The 20,152-nt window shown below is 48.5% G+C and overlaps 1 protein-coding gene across 1 annotated transcript; it reads right to left on the bottom strand.

Annotated features, from left to right (window-relative positions):
• Nucleotides 1-2,685: 2,685 nt before the first annotated feature.
• LOC132385806 (zinc finger protein 239-like) lies at nucleotides 2,686-5,332 on the bottom strand. Its single transcript, XM_059958027.1, has 2 exons — nucleotides 5,313-5,332; nucleotides 2,686-4,389 (listed from the first exon to the last, which is right to left on the bottom strand). The coding sequence occupies exon 2, from the start codon at nucleotides 3,738-3,740 to the stop codon at nucleotides 3,084-3,086; it is 657 nt and encodes a 218-aa protein (XP_059814010.1). The 5' UTR covers nucleotides 3,741-4,389; nucleotides 5,313-5,332; the 3' UTR covers nucleotides 2,686-3,083.
• Nucleotides 5,333-20,152: the final 14,820 nt, after the last annotated feature.

The raw sequence follows: 20,152 nt of genomic DNA, 5'->3' as shown, positions 1-20,152 counted from the left end.
ACTGACGGCACAGATGCCAAGTGATTATTTAAAGCAGAGGTTGATCAGTGCTTGATCAGTAAAGGCATCAAAGGTCATGGGGAGAGGGCAGGGAATGGGGTTGAGAAGGGAAATAAAAGACACACGGGCAGACTCATTCAGGGGCTCTTGTCTGGCACGGAGCAGTGGGGCTGAACACCGGTTCGTTTTCCACTCTCGGACCTTCACTGAGACCATTTCACATCAGTACATGTTTTACCAACAGTGTATTTCAATGTTCAAGTTCAATGTAAATTTATTATCAAAACGTGTTAAGCAGATGTTATCCAACAATTCCTTTTCTTGTTGGCAAGGTGACTCAATGCTCACCCCCAATCTTGGGGAGGGAATGGGACCAATTCCAGAGGGGAGGGTTGGGTGAGTGTGGGACTTTGTGAAGGAGTCCGAACTCCATCCTCCTCATTCCCCTTCCCCTTCTCACTCCCCTCCCTCCCACTCCACTGATGTGTTTGTGAGAGAGACAGAGAGAGACCTGTGTGCCCAGTCACATTCCGTTAGTGATGTGCTGTCCCTACCTACACACTCACACTCCTCTGTACACAGCAATCCTCACAAGCTCAAATGATCCAAAAATCTTATCCCCTCCCTCCTGCACCAACTCTTTAGCCACGTGTTAAACTGTATAATCTTCTGATCCCTGCCACATCACACGGACAGCAGTCCTGAGATCACAGGCCTGGAGGAGCTGTCCTTTCAATTAGCACCTCACTCCCTGAACTCCCTTAACTTAACCTTGTTACTCTACCAGCCCATATCATTGTTACCCACATGGACCACGACCTTCACTGTTCACCCTCCTGAGGAATGCTGAGCACTCAACCTGAGATGACCCAGATGCCAGCATGCAGGAGGGAATTTCATTCTCATTTCATTCATCCTGGAATTTCATTCTCACCTACAGAACATCCTGTCAGTTCCCTGAGCCACGTATCAACGCAGCTCACCTCTTCTCCTCCCTGCCCTTCTCAGTCTCAGAGCCATGCTCAGTGCCAGAGACCCTATTGCTGTGACTTTTCTTTGCCATGTCATCCCACCATCCCCAACTGTACCTAAAGTGATACCTGTGTTGTTCAGAGGGATGGGCACAGGGGGAAACAGAGAGTCCAGTTTCTTCCTCACTGTCACCCAGTTCCCTGTGCCGTGCACCTTGGGTGCAAATACCTCTCAAATGTCCTACCTATCACCCCTTCAGCCTCCTGAATGATCTGGAGTTCATCCAGTTCCAGCTGCAACTCCGTAATGTGGATTGTTCGGAGCTGAAGCTGGATGCCTTTCTCACAGGTGTAGTTATCAGGGACACAGCAGGGTCCTCTGCCTTCCCACATCCCAGAAAGCAGCTTTCCACCACCCCGCCTGTCATCTCCACTATTTCAACTGAGAAAATGTAAAGAAGGGGCAAAAAAAATTCTACATCCATCATGATTTTGCCTTCTCTGACTGACTGCTCTCCCCACTGAAACCTCAAAGAATTAAAGCCTCAAAAAGTCTCCGCTCCAACTCTGTCCACTCCAACAGTGACAGCTCCATTTGCTCCAGCTAATGAAGGTTTTCTTGATAATCCATCCTGACTGTGGAGTGGCCACCGCTGAAAGCTCATGATCATAAGCTCTGAAGCTTATGATCTCTCAGATTCACGTTGGGTCAAAGCTTGATACGGTGACACAAGGATGAATGACTGATTGAAACCCATCGCAGTCAGAGCAGGTGACCACCCTCATCACAGTGTGAACCCACCACTGTCTCTGCAGTGTGGATCAGTGTGTGAATGCCTTCCCACAGTCTGAGCAGGTGACCACCCTCCCCACAGTGTGAACCCACCACTGTCTCTGCAGTGTGGATCAGTGTGTGAATGCCTTCCCACACTCTGAGCAGGTGACCACCCTCCCCACAGTGTGAACCCACCACTGTCTCTGCAGTGTGGATCAGTGTGTGAATGCCTTCCCACACTCTGAGCAGGTGACCACCCTCCCCACAGTGTGAACCCACCACTGTCTCTGCAGTGTAGATCAGTGTGTGAATGCCTTCCCACACTCTGAGCAGGTGACCACCCTCCCCACAGTGTGAACCCACCACTGTCTCTGCAGTGTGGATCAGTGTGTGAATGCCTTCCCACAGTCTGAGCAGGTGATCACACTCACCCCAGTGTGAACCCACCACTGTCTCTGCAGTGTGGATCAGTGTGTGAATGCCTTCCCACAGTCTGAGCAGGTGACCACCCTCCCCACAGTGTGAACCCACCACTGTCTCTGCAGTGTGGATCAGTGTGTGAATGCCTTCCCACAGTCTGAGCAGGTGATCACACTCACCCCAGTGTGAACCCACCACTGTCTCTGCAGTGCGGATCAGTGTGTGAATGCCTTCCCACACTCTGAGCAGGTGACCACCCTCCCCACAGTGTGAACCCACCACTGTCTCTGCAGTGTAGATCAGTGTGTGAATGCCTTCCCACAGTCTGAGCAGGTGACCACCCTCCCCACAGTGTGAACCCACCTCTGTCTCTGCAGTGTGGATCAGTGTGTGAATGCCTTCCCACAGTCTGAGCAGGTGACCACCCTCCCCACAGTGTGAACCCACCTCTGTCTCTGCAGTGTGGATCAGTGTGTGAATGCCTTCCCACAGTCTGAGCAGGTGACCACCCTCCCCACAGTGTGAACCCACCACTGTCTCTGCAGTGTGGATCAGTGTGTGAATGCCTTCCCACAGTCTGAGCAGGTGACCACCCTCCCCACAGTGTGAACCCACCACTGTCTCTGCAGTGTGGATCAGTGTGTGAATGCCTTCCCACAGTCTGAGCAGTTGATGTTCAGTCAGTTGAGATATCTGAGCGAATTCATTCCCACAATCAGAACAGGTGACTGGCATCGCCCAGTGTGAACTCGCTGATGGACTTTCAAGCCTGATGACCGAGCGAATCCCTTTCCACAATCTAAGCAGGTGAACGGCTTCTCCCCAGTGTGAATTCGGCAGTGCTTCACAAGGTGGGATGAGTCAATGAATCCCTTCCCACATTCAGAGCATGTGAATGGCTTCTCCCCAGTGTGAATTCAGCAGTGCTTCACAAGGGAGTATGAATCAGCGAATCCCTTCCTACATTCAGAGCAGCTGAACGGTTTCTCCCCAGTGTGATTTCGCTGATGTACATTCAGATGAGACGACTGAGTGAATCCCTTCCCACATTCAGAGCATGTGAATGGCTTCTCCCCAGTGTGAATTCGGCAGTGCTTCACAAGGTGGGATGAGTCAGTGAATCCCTTCCTACTTTCAGAGCAGCTGAACGGTTTCTCCCCAGTGTGAATTCGGCAGTGCTTCACAAGGGAGAATGAATCAGTGAATCCCTTCCTACATTCGGAGCAGCTGAACGGTTTCTCCCCAGTGTGAATTCGCTGATGTACTTTCAGATGAGATGACTGGGTGAACCCCTTGCCACATTGAAAGCAGCTGAACGGTTTCTCACCAGTGTGAACTCGCTGATGTTCAGTCAGTTGAGATGACCGAGCAAATCCTTTCCCACATTCAGAGCAAATGAACGGCCTCTCCCCAGTGTGAACTCGGTAGTGCCTCACAAGTTTGGATGAGTCACTGAATCCCTTCCCACATTCAGAGCAAGTGAATGGCCTCTCCCCGGTGTGAACTCGCTGGTGTCTCTGTAGTGTGGATGAACGAGTGAATCCCTTCCCACAGTCTAAGCAGGTGAACGACATCTTTTCAGTGTGAACTCACTGGTGTTCATTCAGTTGAGATGATTCAGTGAATCCTTTCGCACACAGAGCAGGTGATTGGCCTCTCCCCGTTATGAACTTGCTGGTGTCACTGTGGCATGGTTGAGTGTGTGAATACCTTCCCACCATGTAAACAGGTTACTGTCTTCTCACTGGGGAATTTTCAGATGTATATTTAGCACCGACGACAGAATGAATTGCTTCCTGCTGTCAGAACAGGTGGAGCATCTCACTGTGGTGTGAACTTCCTGATGTATCTTCAGGCTGCATGACTGGGTAGTTCCCCTCCCTCACACAGAGCAGGTGAATGGCCTCTCCCCACTGTGAACTCACTGGTGTGTCTGTGGGTAGGCTGTGAGTGAATCCCCTCCCACACACAGAGCAGGTGAATGGCCTCTCCCCACTGTGAACTCACTGGCGTGTCTGTGGGTAGGCTGTGAGTGAATCCCCTCCCACACTGAGAGAAGGAGAATGATATCTCACTGCGATCAATCATCTGGCAATTCAGACAGTCAGATGTTTGAATCCCTTCTACAATCAATGCAGTTGAAGAACTGATCTCCAGTGAGCAAATGCTGGTGTGTTCTCAGAGTAGGTTATATGGTCGGCATGAGGTTGTCATCCGAAGGGCCTGTAATGAATTGCAGACTTATGTTTCTGTGTTTATATGTGAACTCCCCAACTTCTAACAAGGCATGGATCAAGTATCCTGACTGACCAACAAAATCTCTGACTGTATTCCTGTCTGTATGAGAAAGGGCTCTACTTCTGCCTTCAATCAACCTATGACTTGGCTCAGTCTGTCTCTGTCCTTTGGTATTATTTCAAGTTCATGTTCCACAACACGACGAAGTGAACTTGTTACTACATGTCTGATTCTGGAGATTTTCTAATTACTGGGATCCCCTCCCCCCAGCTGAGTGACAGTGATGAACCCATCGATGGCAATGCCAATGACTATGAAGGGGTGGGCAGTAGTTACTCTCATTGGAGTGTGGCACTTTTGTGATGTGAAAGCTACAAGTCACCTGTCATCGAGGACAAAGGTGTTTCATATCATTATTTACCCAGAGAGAACTAAAGCTGACCGGTGGATTTTTTTACGCTATACAGTACTAATTGACATTTTCACTGACTGGGAGGTAGACTCTTCATCCGAGAGTAACCGGACGCTATATTTTTGTTCCGAGGTACTGATCCTCGGATTTACATGGCTGGAAGACGCTGCGTTAGGGACAATCTCTGTGGGGACAACGCTGGCCTGTCAACCATGGCTGGCTCCTTACCCAGAAGACACCACGGCGGAGAAACCTGTCCATCAGCCATCGAAGGACCCAGTGATGCGCATGCGCCGGAGAAATGGCGGCGCCGCCATTTCTCAACCGCCGTAAACTCCCCGTGGCTCGGGTAAATCGTGGGGCTGAGAGAGACGGAAAGGACTGGGACTGTCCTGAGGTGCGGGACCAGTGTGGACGGAGCTTATAGTAATTTTTCTTCAATCGCGGTTCAGACGCCGGTGATTAAGTTCCCACCCGCGGCCCCGCTCCTTCCTACCTGCGTCCGATCCCCGAGAGTCTCTCGTCTGCTGAGCGCATGCGCAATGTTCACGACTGGTTGTGCCGCCCACGCATGCGCATTGGTTTAAACAGGATAAAAAATCTGCAGACGCGGAAATCCAAAGCAACACCTGGAGGAACTCAGGGGGGCAGAAAGCAACTATGGAGAGGAGAGAACAGTCGGCGTTTCAGACCCACACCCTTCTTCAGGGCTGGAAAGGAAGGGAGGGAGTCAGAATGTCGGGGGAGATGAAGTGATAGGGTAAACCGGGAGACGGGAAGAGTAAAGAGCTGAGAAGTTAATGAGTGAGAGAGATAAAGGGCTGGAGAATAATAATATTTTATTGATCCCGAGTGGGAAATTCATTCCGTTACAGCAGCAACATTTTGAAACACACTTAACAGTGTGCAGACTTTACTAATAAGAAAGTAGAGAATAATAATATATACAGTAATACTGTACCAATGTGCAATAATATTGCATAAAATAATAATGCAGGGATTATTGAACTAAGATGTGTGTTCACCTATCGCAGAAAGATGAACTCCTGCATTTGGTAAGAAACAATTTCTGTAACTATGCTTGAAAGGGCGGGGATGAGTGAGTCTGTTAGAAAGAGGGATGGGGACTCTGCTGCCTGTCGGGTAGAACATGGAGAGGATATGACAGATTGTCCATAATCGGTAAGTTTATCAAAGAATGGATCCATGTCTCCTGATGAGTTTATTTTGTCTTTTTGCACCGATGCTGCTCCCCCAACAGAAAGCAGCAAAGAAGACTGCACTCGCTACAACAGACTGGTAAAAGATCTGCACCAACCTGCCCCACACATTCAAGCATCTCGGCTTCATAGAAGATAAAGTCTACTCATCCCCTTCTTGAAAACAACCTTTCTGTTGGTTTTTCAGTCATGTCTTTACCCGAGGTGAACAGCCAACTAATTGTCCTCCACCACAGTGACCTCTTCTCCCAGAATGTGTACAGGACTCGTCACTGTCCTCTTCCCCCTAAAATCAATCACCATTTCCCTGGTTTCGGCCACATTCAGGAGCAGGTGATTCCTCCCTCACTATCCACAATCCTGTCCACCAGTCCTCTGTACCCCGACTCCTGCCCATCTCTGATGCACCCAACTACCGCAGAGTCATCAAAGAACTTCTGCAACTGGCCAGACTCAGAGTTGGACTGAAAATCTGAGGAGTACAGTGTGTACAGAAAAGGAGAGGACAGTCCCTTGTGGGGCTCCAGTGACACTCACCTCCACCTCAGGCACAGAACCACCCGGCGGTACAAGCTGGGCTCTATCAGTCAGGAAGGCGGTGATCCAGGAGAGAGTGGATCCATTCACCTCCACCTCAGGCACAGAACCACCCGGCGGTACAAGCTGGGCTCTATCAGTCAGGAAGGCGGTGATCCAGGAGAGAGTGGATCCATTCACCTCCACCTCAGGCACAGAACTACCCAGCGGTACAAACTGGGGTCTGTCTGCCAGGAAGGCAGTGATCCAGGAGAGAGTGGATTTTTCTACACCCATTCTTTACAATTTCTTGCTCAGAAGACGCGGATGGATTACCCTGAAGGCACTAGAGCGATTTAAAATTATGATTCTCACAATGCATCATTCCGGTGGGAGTTAGCTCACGGCAACAGGTGGATGATAGAACACAGAAGCAAAGAGAATCTGCAGCACAACACAGGCCCTCCGGCCCACAAAGCTGAGCCCAACATGTCCTTATCGTAGAACTGCCTAGGCTTGCCCATAGCTCCATGTACCGGTCCAGGAGTCTCTGAAAAGACCCTACCGTTTCCACCTCCACCACGGTCGCCGGTAGCCCATTCCACCCACTCACCACTCTCTGCGTAAAAAAACACAGGCCCCTGACATCTCCTCTGTAACTACTTCCAAGCACCTTCAGAATACCTCCATTCGTGCTCGCCAGTTCAGCCCTGGGAAAAAGCCTCTGACTATCCACATGATCAATGCCTCTCGTTATCTTGTACACCTCCATCAGGTCACCTCTCATCCTCCGTCGCTCCAAGGAGAAAAGCCAGGTTCACTCAACCGATTCTCATAAGGCATGCTCCCCAATCCAGGCAACATCCTTGTAAATCTCCTCTGCACCCTTTCTATGGTTTTCACATCCTTCCTGTAGTGAGGCGATCAGAAATGAGCAGAGTAATCAGAGTGAGGTCTGACCAGGGTCATATATAGGTGCAACATTACCTCTCAGCTCTTAAACTCATGCACCGCGTGCCTTCTTTACCACAAATACAACTTGTGTAGCAGCTTTGAGTGTCCCGTGGACCCGGATCCCAAGATCCCTCTGATCCTCCACACTGCCTAGAGTCTTACCATTGATTCTACGTTCTGCCATCATATTTGACCTACCAGATGAACTACCTCACACTTCTCTGGGTTGAACTCCATCTGCCTCTTCTCAGCCCAGTTTTGCATCCGATCAATGTCCCATTGTAAGCTGTGACATTCCTGGGCGATCTCTACTCTCTTTCTTGGAAAAGGGAACAGCATCTGCATCCCTCCAATCGTCTGAAACCTCTCCAGTCCTCATTGATGATGCAAAGATCATCGCCGGAGGCTCAGCAATCTCCTCCCTCACTTCCCACAGTGTCCTGGGGTACATCCCATTGGGTGCCGGTGACTTATCCAACAGATGCTTTCCAAAAGCTCCAGCACATGGGATTGTCCACTCCTGACACACAGTAATCCAGAATGACACACAGAACACAGAAAAAAACGGCGAAACGTAGGAGCTGCAGCAACAAGCTGTCACAAGCGCAGCACCATCTTAGAGTGTGAGTAGCCTGGAGTGTCCCGTCTGACAGCGACCGCAGGTCAGGGTAGGAGACAGCCGGAGAGACTACATCTGCTGACCCGTCTGACAGTGACTGGTCAGGGTAGGAGACAGCCGGAGAGACTACATCTGCTGACCTGTCTGACACTGACTGGTCAGGGTAGGAGACAGCCGGAGAGACTACATCTGCTGACCCGTCTGACAGTGACCGGTCAGGGTAGGGGACAGCCGGAGAGACTACATCTGCTGACCCGTCTGACAGTGACCGGTCAGGGTAGGAGACAGCCGGAGAGACCACATCTGCTGACCCGTCTGACAGTGACTGGTCAGGGTAGGAGACAGCCGGAGAGACCACATCTGCTGACCCGTCTGACAGTGACTGGTCAGGGTAGGGGACAACCGGAGAGACCACATCTGCTGACCCGTCTGACAGTGACTGGTCAGGGTAGGAGACAGCCGGAGAGACCACATCTGCTGACCCGTCTGACAGTGACTGGTCAGGGTAGGAGACAGCCGGAGAGACCACATCTGCTGACCCGTCTGACAGTGACTGGTCAGGGTAGGAGACAGCCGGAGAGACTACATCTGCTGACCCGTCTGACAGTGACTGGTCAGGGTAGGAGACCGCCGGAGAGACTACATCTGCTGACCCGTCTGACAGTGACTGGTCAGGGTAGGAGACAGCCGGAGAGACTACATCTGCTGACCCGTCTGACAGTGACTGGTCAGGGTAGGAGACAGCCGGAGAGACTACATCTGCTGACCCGTCTGACAGTGACTTCAAGTCAGGGTAGGAGACAGCTGGAGAGACTACATCTGCTGACCCGTCTGACAGTGACTGCAAGTCAGGGTAGGAGACAGCCGGAGAGACTACATCTGCTGACCCGTCTGACAGTGACTGGTCAGGGTGGGAGACAGCCGGAGAGACTACATCTGCTGACCCGTCTGACAGTGACTGGTCAAGGTAGGAGACAGCCGGAAAGACCACATCTGCTGACCCGTCTGACAGTGACCGCAGGTCAGGGTAGGAGACAGCCGGAGAGACTACATCTGCTGACCCGTCTGACAGTGACTGGTCAGGGTAGGGGACAGCCGGAGATACTACATCTGCTGTCCCGTCTTACAGTGACTGGTCAGGGTAGGAGACAGCCGGAGAGACCACATCTGCTGACCCGTCTGACAGTGACTGGTCAGGGTAGGAGACAGCCGGAGAGACTACATCTGCTGACCCGTCTGACAGTGACTGGTCAGGGTAGGAGACCGCCGGAGAGACTACATCTGCTGACCCGTCTGACAGTGACCGCAGGTCAGGGTAGGAGACATCCGGAGAGACTACATCTGCTGTCCCGTCTGACAGTGACTGGTCAGGGTAGGAGACAGCCGGAGAGTCTACATCTGCTGTCCCGTCTGACAGTGACTGCAGGTCAGGGTAGGAGACAGCCGGAGAGACTACATCTGCTGACCCGTCTGACAGTGACTGGTCAGGGTAGGAGACAGCCGGAGAGACTTCATCTGCTGACCCGTCTGACAGTGACTGGTCAGTGTGGGAGACAGCCGGAGAGACTACATCTGCTGACCCGTCTGACAGTGACTGGTCAGGGTAGGAGACAGCCGGAGAGACTACATCTGCTGACCCGTCTGACAGTGACTGCAAGTCAGGGTAGGAGACAGCCGGAGAGACTACATCTGCTGACCCGTCTGACAGTGACTGGTCAGGGTAGGAGACAGCCGGAGAGACTACATCTGCTGACCCGTCTGACAGTGACTTCAAGTCAGGGTAGGAGACAGCCGGAGAGACTACATCTGCTGACCCGTCTGACAGTGACTGCAAGTCAGGGTAGGAGACAGCCGGAGAGACTACATCTGCTGACCCGTCTGACAGTGACTGGTCAGGGTGGGAGACAGCCGGAGAGACTACATCTGCTGACCCGTCTGACAGTGACTGGTCAAGGTAGGAGACAGCCGGAAAGACTACATCTGCTGACCCGTCTGACAGTGACCGCAGGTCAGGGTAGGAGACAGCCGGAGAGACTACATCTGCTGACCCGTCTGACAGTGACTGGTCAGGGTAGGGGACAGCCGGAGATACTACATCTGCTGTCCCGTCTTACAGTGACTGGTCAGGGTAGGAGACAGCCGGAGAGACTTCATCTGCTGACCCGTCTGACAGTGACCGCAGGTCAGGGTAGGAGATGTCGTGGTTTCTCCTGCCCCAGAAATGACCAAGAGACGCAGAAGATTCTTCAAGAAGGGTTAAACTTTAATTTGCAAATCAAAGCTGAGACAGTCATTGAGCTAGTCGCTGATTGCCCACCGATCCTTGTACATAACATTTTTATAGCAATCTCTTGGTTTAGTTGCATTAGCATATCCGATCGGTCTACAGTTGCGTATCACAAGTACGTCCACCACTATTGTTTCTACCCATTGATTTAATCATGTTCTAAGCTACATCTCTTCGCTCGACTCTCATTAACACACCATTGTCTTCTACATTCTTAAGATTTCATTCTCCTACTAAATTGGGTACATGTACTCAGCTCCGATGTCACTATTGGAGTATAAAAGTATAAATTTTGCTGTGTAACCAAAACTATGAAGTCAGTTTTGAAACTTGCTATTTGCTATTCTCCTGGTAGAATGAAATCTTAAGAATGTAGAAGACAATGGTGTGTTAATGAGAAGTAGCTAAAGAGATGTAGATTCGAACATAATTAAGTCACATAATCCTAGGACGACTAATTGCTATGTATGTATCCTAAAAATGCAGAAGACAATGGTGTGTTAATGAGAGGTAGCTAAAGAGATGTAGATTAGAACATTGGTCCGTTCTGAGTTTGCTATTTGCTATACATGTACCCAATTTAGTAGGAGAATGAAATCTTAAGAATGTAGAAGACAATGGTGTGTTAACGAGAGGCAGCTAAGAGATGTAGATTAGAACACGATTGGGTCAATGGGACGTACGTTTAGTACGTGTGAAACTGGACCAGGGGATTGATATAAAAATGCTGTGTCCGGGGATCGGTGGGCAATCAGCGACTAGCTCAATGACTGTCTCAGCTTTGATTTGCAAATTAAAGTTTAACCCTTCTTGAAGAATCTTCTGCGTCTCCTGGTCACTTGTGAGGCACGAAAAACCACGACATCACAAGGATTGTTACAGAAACTCTTTCCCACCAAATGTAATCAGAATACAACCGTTCATTTACTGCAACAGGAGAACACACATCGTAGTTCAATAGTCTCTGCGTTATTATTTAATATATAATTATTGTGTATATTGTAAATCTTTATTTTTAGTAAAGTCTGCACAGTGCTAAGTATGTTTTTAAATGTTGCTGCTGTAACGAAAGAATTCCCCACTCTGGATTAATAGTATTTAATAATAATAATTCTCCACCCCTTTATCACTCTCACCAATCAACTTCTCAGCTCTTCACTCCTCCCCGTCTCCCTGTTTACCCTATCACCTCACCTTCCCCCAGATTCTTACTCCCTCCCTTCCTTTCCAGTCCTGAAGAAGGGTCTCGGTCTGAAGCGCCGACTGTTCTTTCCTCTCCATAGTTGCTGCCGGCCCCTTTGAATTTCCTCCAGTATTTCCCCTCTTTTGCTTTGGATTTCCGCATCTGCAGATTTTCTCGTTTGCTCAAATGCGCATGCGCAGAGGTCTGAGGCGGTACGACCTATCGCGCATGCGCTCAGTCGGCGTGAGGCTCACAAGGACCGGCTGCAGGTAGGAGGGTCTCCGGGAAGGAATTAATCTCCGGTGTCTGAAACGCGATTGAAGGGCTATTACTGTGAGCTCTTGCCGCACTGGTCCTGCACCCCAGGACAGCCCCGGTCCGGTCCCTCTTCCTCAGCCCCACGATCCGTACCCGGGCCTCGGGGAGCTGACGAGCGCCGGAGCCGACGCCATCTCTGCGGCGCATGCGCATCGCGAGAACGTTCGGTGGCTGACAGACAGGTTTCTCGTTCGTGCGGCCTTCTGGGTAAAGCGGCAGCCATGCGTGACTCTGCCAGCGTTGTCCCAGTACAGTCGGAGGAAATGAGAGCGAATGTCTCTCTCAAACTCTGCCGAGGTCCAGCTGTATACATGCAAGGATTAGTAATTCGGAACAAAAATATGTTTTCTAGTTAATCTTGGATGAAAAGCCTGCCTTCCAATCAATTAAATTGTCAATTAGTGCTGCATGGCAAAAAAAAAATCCTTCCGTCAGATTTATTTCCCGCTGGGTAAGTAACCCCTTTGTCCTCGTGGACAAGTGACTTGTGGCTTTCACATCACAAAAGTGCCACACTCCAATGAGAATAACTGCTGCCCTCCCATTCAGGATTGCTGGCATTGACATTAATGGATTCATCACTGTCAATCAGCTGGGGTGGGGATCCGAGTAATTAGGTAATCTCTGGGATTCTATATGTTGTGACAAGTGATCTTGGTAGTGTTGTGGAGCATGGCCAGAACTTGAAATAATCCCAAAGGACAGAGACAAATTGAGCCAAGTCATAGGTTGATTGAACGCAGAAACATCCTCGTACAGACAGGAATACAGAGAATTTAATGGTCAGCCAGGATAACTGATCCGTGCCTTGTTAGAAGATGAGGAGTTCATATAGAGACAGAAATCCACAGTGTAATTACAATTTTCCTACCACATAGCCCATGTACCTATCTAAAAGTCTCTGAAAAGTTCCTATTCTACCCACCCTTTGTGTGAAAAACATACCTCTGACATCACCCTTGTACCTACTTCCAAGCACCATAAAACTATCCCCCCACCCATGTCAGCCATTTCACTCTTGGGAAAAAGCTTCTTGCTATCCACACGATCAATGCCCCTCATCATCTTATTCACCTCTATCAGGTCACCTCTCATCTTCCTTCGCTCCGAAGTTCACTCAACCTATTCACATGAGGCATATTCTCCAATCCATGCAACATCCTTGTAAATCTCCGCTGCACTCTGTCTATAGTATCCACGTCCTTCCTGTATTGAGGGGACCAGAACTGAACACAGTACCAAAGGTGAGGTCTAACTCAGTCCTTATATCTGTAAATCTCCTCTGCCCTCTGTCTATAGTATCCACGTCCTTCCTGTATTGAGGGGACCAGAACTGAACACAGCACCAAAAGTGAGATCTAACTAAGTCCTTAAATCTGTAAATCTCCTCTGCCCTCTTTCTATAGTATCCACGTCCTTCCTGTATTGAGGGGACCAGAACTGAACACAGTACCAAAAGTGAGGTCTAACTCAGACCTTATATCTGTAAATGTCCTCTGCCCTCTGTCTATAGTATCCATGTCCTTCCTGTATTGAGGGGACCAGAACTGAACGTGGTACCAAAAGTGAGATCTAACAAAGGCCTTATATCTGTAAAATTACCTCTGGCATTTGAACTCGGTCCCATTGTTGATGAAGGCCTTCTTAACAACACTGTCAACCTACCCAGCAGCTTTGTGTGCACGATTGACACAGACCCCAAGATCTCACTGATCCTCCACCCTGTCAAGAGTCCTAACATTGTTGTATTCTGTCTTCAAATGTCACCTACTGAAAGGAACCACTGGGTTGAACTCCATCTGTCATTTCTCAGCCCAGTTCTGCATCCTATTGATGTCTGGCTGTAACCTCCAGACTATCCACAACAACCTCAACATTTGTGTAATCGACAAACTTACAAACCCACCCTTCTAGAAACGTAGGAAACCTACAGCATGATACAGGTCCTTCGGCCCACTTAGCCCTCTATTTTACTAAGCTCCATTTACCTATCTAAAAGTCTCTTAAGAGACACTATCATATCTGCCTCCACCACTGTTGCCAGCAGCCCATTCCACTCACTCACCACTCTCTGAGTAAAAGACCTACGACTGACATCTCCTCTGTACCTACTCCCCAGCACCTTAGACCTGTGTCCCCTTGTGGCAACCATTTCCGACCTGGGAAAAAGCCTCTGACTATCCACACTATCATGCCTCTCATCATCTTGTATACTACTTCCTCATCAAGGTCATTTGTAAAAGTTACAAAGAGGAGGGGTCCCGGAAAAGATCCCTGCTGAACTGCACTGGTCACCGTCCTTCATACAGCATCTACATCCACCCTTTGCCTTCTGTGGGCAAGCCAATTCTGGATCCACAAAGCAAGGTCACCTTGGATCCTTGCCTCATTAATTTCTCAATGAGCTTTGCTTGAGGAACCCTATCAAAAGTCTTACTGAAAGCCACGTCCACTACATCCAATGCTCTACCTTCATCACTGTGCTTTGTTGCATCTTCAAAGAATTCAATCCGGTTCGTAAGGCATGACCTGCCCTTAACAAAGCCATGCTGACTATCCGTGATCGGATTATGTCTCTCCAAATGTTTGAAGTCCTGCCTCCCAGGATCTTCTCCAACCACTTGCCCACCACTGAAGCAAGACTTCATAAGACCATAAGATACATGAGCAGAAGTAGGCCATTTGGCCCATCGAGACTGCACCGCCATTCAATCGTGGGTTGATCCAATTCTTCCAGTCATCCGCATTCCCTTGCTTTCACTCAATACCCTTCGATGCCCTGGCTAATCAAGAACCAATCTATCTCTGCCTTAAATACACCCAATGGCTAGGCCTCCACAGTCACTTGTGGCAACAAATTCCAAAGATTTACAACCCTCAGACTAAAGTAATTTCTCCGCATCTCAGTTCCGAAAGGTCGTCCTTCAATCCTGAAGTCGTGCCCTCTTGTCCTAGACTCCCCTACCATGGGAAATAACTTTTCCATATCTCATCTGTCCAGGCCTTTTAATGTTCGGAGTGTTTCTATGAGAACTCCGTCATTCTCCTGAACTCCAGGGAATACAGCTCAAGAGCTGCCGGACGTTCCTCATGCGGTAACTGTTACGAACACAAAAGTCTCAGCAGCAGTGGAATGCCTGGAGTCTGGTTTTGCTGTTAACAAAACGCTATTTTATTAGGAACTACGTCATTTAGTAACTTAAACCAGGTAAATCAAGAGGTAATGCTGTTATGCATATATAGGTGTAAATGTATAAATCCCCGATCTTCTTCAAGCTCGGGTGGTAAATGATACAGTCTTACGATGGTGTGGTAAAGAAATTCAATTTGGTCCACGGGATTGAAGTGAGAGAGAGAGAGATGTGTAATCCAAGTAAACAGATGTCAATCCTCCTCGATGTCCTCCAAATCTTCCGAGTTAGCCAAACGTGACCAGCTTAAGAGCGCCATCTTCAAGTGATAATCTACCAACCCAGGCAAGGGTTAGACACACCGGTAGATTCCACAGGGTTGCCCTCAAACGCACTAATAGTCATGGGTCGATTCTTCTAATTGATCCTCAGCCCCACCCTTGTGGGCACTTAAAAATTCAGCGGCAATTACGCCACCAGCCTTCGTGCATCTGCGTGTCCCACGAAAGAGACAGTGATGCTTGTTTAAATGCTGGTGTACTGAACAACAGCTGTGTATCATGTAGCGTTCTCGTTCTTTCCCTCTCTCTCTCTCTCTCTCTCTCTCTCTCTCCCCTCCCCCTCTCCCCCACTCCCTCTCTCTCCCATTTCCCCCTCTCTCCCCCCTCCCTCTCTCTGCCTGCTCCCCCTTTATTCCCACTCTCTGTTTTCTGCCGACCAGCCAATGCTCCACCCACTTTAATAACTTCCCTGTCATACCATGGGCTTTTATCTTGCTAAGCAGCCTCATGTGCAGCACATTGTCAAAGGCCTTCTGAACATCCAAGTACACCACGTCTACTGCATCTCCTTTGTCTACCCTGCTTGTAATTTCCTCAAAGAATTGCAGTAGTTTTGTCAGGCAGGATTTTCCTTTCAGGAAAACATGCTGGCTTTGGCCGATCTTGTCAAGTGCTTCCAGGTACTCTGTAATGTCATCCCTAACAATCGATTCTATCAACCGCCAACCATTGATGTCATGCTAACAGGTCTATAGTTCCCTTTCTGTTGCCTCTGACACTTCTTAAATAGCGGAGTAACATTTGCTATTTTCCAGTCATCTGGTACAATGCCAGAATTTATTGATTCTTGAAAGATCATTGTTAATGCCTCCACAATCTTTCCAGCTATTTTCTTCAGAACCGGAGGGTGCATTGCATCAGGTACTGGAGACTTATCCACCCTCAGACCATTAAACTTCCAGAGCACCTTCTGAGTCGTAATTGTCAGTGCACAAACTTCACTTCCCTGATACCCTTGAATGTCTGGTACGCATTCAGTTCCTCTTACTTCTCAGCAACTCTCATTACAATAAGTCCAGCGATATATTATATTGGTCCTAAATCTACCCTCGACTCTTTTTACCCTTTATATATATATATATTTAAAAAAGCTTTCAGTATCTTCTTTGATATTAGTCACCAGCTTCCTCTCATAATTCATCTTTTCCTTCCGAATGACCTTCTGAGTTTTCTTTTGCAAGTTTTAAAAAGCTGGTGAAGCTGTCTTCCCACTAGCTCGAACTTCCTTGTTTGCCCTCTCTTTTGCTTTTACTTTGGCTCTGACTTCACTTGTCAGCCACAGTAGTGTCCTTCTTCCCTTTGAAAATTTCTTCTTATTTGGAATATATCTGTCTTGTATTTCCCTCATTATTTGCAGAAAATCCACCCATTCTGCTCTGCTGTCCTTCCTGCAAATGTCCCTTTTCAGTCGACTTCAGCCAGTTCCCCTCTCATCCATTGCAATTTCCTTTATTCCACTGAAATACTGACACATTGGTTTTATTTTTTCCCTCTCAAATTTCAATGTGAATTTGATCATATTGGGATCACCCAGTCCAGCATAGCCGATCCCCTCGTGGGCTCAACAACCAGCTGTTCTAAAAAGCAATCCCTTAGATATTCTACAAATTCTTTCTCTCGAGGTCCTCCCAATTCACTTTCATGTTAAAATTGCCAATGATTATCAATGTTATCATTGCCTTTCTGACAGGCCTTTTCTATCTCCTGCTGTAATTTGTAATCCACATCCCGACTGCTGTATGGAGATCTGTATACAACTGCCACTCCCCTCCCCATTTCGTAACTCAACCCGTAGAGACTCATGACCCCATCATGTGGATAGGGTGGTGAAGAAAGCTTTTGTTATGCTGGCCTTTATAAATCAGAGCATTGAGTATAGGAGTTGGGATGTAATGGTAAAACTGTACATGGCATTCGTAAGGCTGAATTTGGAGTATTGTGTACAGTTCCGGTCACTGATTTATAGGAACGATATCAACAAAATAGAGAGCGTACAGAGAAGATTTACTAGAATGTTACCTGGGTTTCAGCACCTAAGTCATAGGGAAAGGCTGAACAAGTTAGGTCTTTATTCTTTGGAGCATTGAAGGTTGAGGGGGGACTTGATAGAGGTATTTAAAATAATGAGGGGGATATATTGAGTTGACGTGGATAGGCTTTTTCCATTGTGAATAGGGGAGATTCAAACAAGTGGACATGATTTGAGAGTTGGGGGCAAAAGCTTAAGGAGGGAAATTCTTTACTCAGAGAGTGGTAGCTGTGTGGAATGAGCTTCCAGTAGAAGTGGTAGAGGTAGGTTCGGTATTGTCATTTAAAGTAAAATTGGATAGGTATATGGACAGGAAAGGAATGGAGGGTTATGGGCTGAGTGCGGGCCAGTGGGACTAGGTGAGTGTAAGCGTTCACATGGACTAGAAGGGCCGAGATGGCCTGTTTCCATGCTGTAATTGTTATATGGTTAGACGGTCACACCTTACAATCCTATGTCATCTCTTTCCAATGATTTAATATTTTTTTATCCAGAGAGCCACACCACCCTCTCTGCCCAGTCACCTATCATTCTGATACACCGTGTATTCTTGGACATTCAACTCCCATCGGCAGCCACCTTTTATCCAAGTTTCAGAGATTGACCAATTTGCCAATTTGCAGCTGAATTTCAGGATCGTCCATTTTAATTCTCATGCTCTGTACATTCAAATAACTCTCTCAGCCCAGGATTTGTTGCTTTCTATTTTCACTGCCCCACATCTCTGTTGCCCTGTTGCACACTATCTTCGATTTATTTCTGTTTCCCGTTTCCTCAGCCCCATCACTCTGATTCCCATCCCCACGCCAAATCAGTTTAAACCCTCCCTAACAGCTCTATTAAATGTGCTGGCTAGGATATTGGACCCCTTTGGGTTCAGGTGTAACCCGTCCTTTTTGTACAGGTCATACCTCCCCCAGAGGAGATCCCAATGATCCAGGAATCTAAAGCCCTGCCCCCTACACCAGTCCCTCAGCCACACATTAATATACCTAATCATGCTAGTATTGCTCTCACCAGCACGTGGCACAGGCAGCAATCCTGAGGTTACTACCCTAGATGTCCTGCCTTTCAGCTTCCTACCGAACTCCCTGAATTCTCTCCTCACGCCCTCCTCTCTTTGTCTACCTGTGTCATATATACCAACGTGTACCAAGACTTCTGGCTGGTCACCCGCTCCCTTCAGAATACCTTGCACCCGATCTGAGAGATCCCGTACCCTGGCACCTGGGAGGCAACACACCACACACGTATCTCTATCAGGCGTGCAGAACCTCCTGTCCATTCCCCTCACTATTGAATCCTATGACTACTGCATTCCTCAACTTCCTCTTTCCCTTCTGCACCACGGAACCAGGGTCAGTGCCAGAGACCCGATCGTCGTGGTCGTCCTCTGTCAGGTCATCCCCCCTCAACCACATCCAAAGTGAGGTAACGATTACTGAGGGAGATGGCCACTGGGGCACTCTCCACTCACTGGTCTATAATTCCTGGGTTCCCTCAACTCCATTCCCTAACAAGGGGACAATGTCTTCCAATTCTCTGGTACATCTCCTGTCCTGAGTGGTAATACAAAGGTCATCGCCAGAGGCTCAGCAATCTCCTCCCTCGCTTCCCACTGTATATCTCAGGTTGTGTTGCTCCAGCTTGAGTTGAATTGGGTAAAATTGTGATTCCAGCGCTCACATTGAGAGGAGATCTTACAGAAACATGTAAAGTTATGAAAGGGGTAGATAAGCCAGAGGCGGGAAAGTTGCTTCCACTGGTAGGTGAGGCTTAGTACGAGAGGACATTGCCTCAAGATTGGGGGATGTGGGACGGAGATGAGGAGGAACTGCTTTTCCCTGAGGGTGGTGAATCTGTGGATTTCTCTGCCTAATGAAGCAGTGAAGGCGACCTCAGTAAATCTGTTTGAGATAAGGTCGGATGGATATTGTCCTTCTCCCATGTATTTTGCATTGTTGTTGATCCAGTTGGAGTTGTATCTGTGTCTGAAGGGAAATTTTCTTTTGTAACTCCGTGTTATCCACAGGAACCGGGGTGCTGAGAACACACCAGCATTTGTTCACTGGAGATCAGTTCTTCAACTCATTGATTGTACAAGGGATTCAAACATCTGACTGTCTGAATTGCCAGATGATTGATCGCAGTGAGATATCATTCTCCTTCTCTCAGTGTGGGAAGGGATTCACTCACAGCCTACCCACAGACACACCAGTGAGTTCACAGTGGGGAGAGGCCATTCACCTGCTCTGTGTGAGGGAGGGGAACTACTCAGTCAACCAGCCTGAAGATACATCAGCAAGTTCACACCACAGTGAGATGCTCCACCTGTTCTGACAGCGGGAAGCAATTCATTCTGTCATTGATGCTGAAGATATATCCAAAAATTCACCAGTGAGGAGACGTTTCTCAGAGTGCAGGAAGGCACTGACACAATCAACCACACTACAGAGACACCAGCAAATTCACATGGTGCCATGGCCTTTCCCCACCTCTGAATGTCGAAACAGATTCATTTAGTCATCTCAAATGAACGAACGTCACCAGTTCACACTGAGAAGATGCCGCTCACCTGCTCAGACTGTGGGAAGGAGTTCACTTCATCATCTCAATTGAAGGTACATCGGCGAGTTCACACTGGGGAGAGGCCGTTCACCTGCTCAGACTGTGGGAAGGAGTTCACTTCATCATCTCAACTGAAGGTACATCGGCGAGTTCACACTGGGGAGAGGCCG

This window comes from Hypanus sabinus (genome assembly GCF_030144855.1).
Source record: "Hypanus sabinus isolate sHypSab1 chromosome X2 unlocalized genomic scaffold, sHypSab1.hap1 SUPER_X2_unloc_23, whole genome shotgun sequence".
Classification (NCBI taxonomy): domain Eukaryota; kingdom Metazoa; phylum Chordata; class Chondrichthyes; order Myliobatiformes; family Dasyatidae; genus Hypanus; species Hypanus sabinus.
This window is presented reverse-complemented; position numbering and strand designations above follow the sequence as displayed.

What these genes read in the sequence shown, in the direction of transcription:
- LOC132385806 (XM_059958027.1), bottom strand. Translation starts at nt 3,740, where the DNA reads ATGTCGTTCACCTGCTTAGACTGTGGGAAGGGATTCACTCGTTCATCC.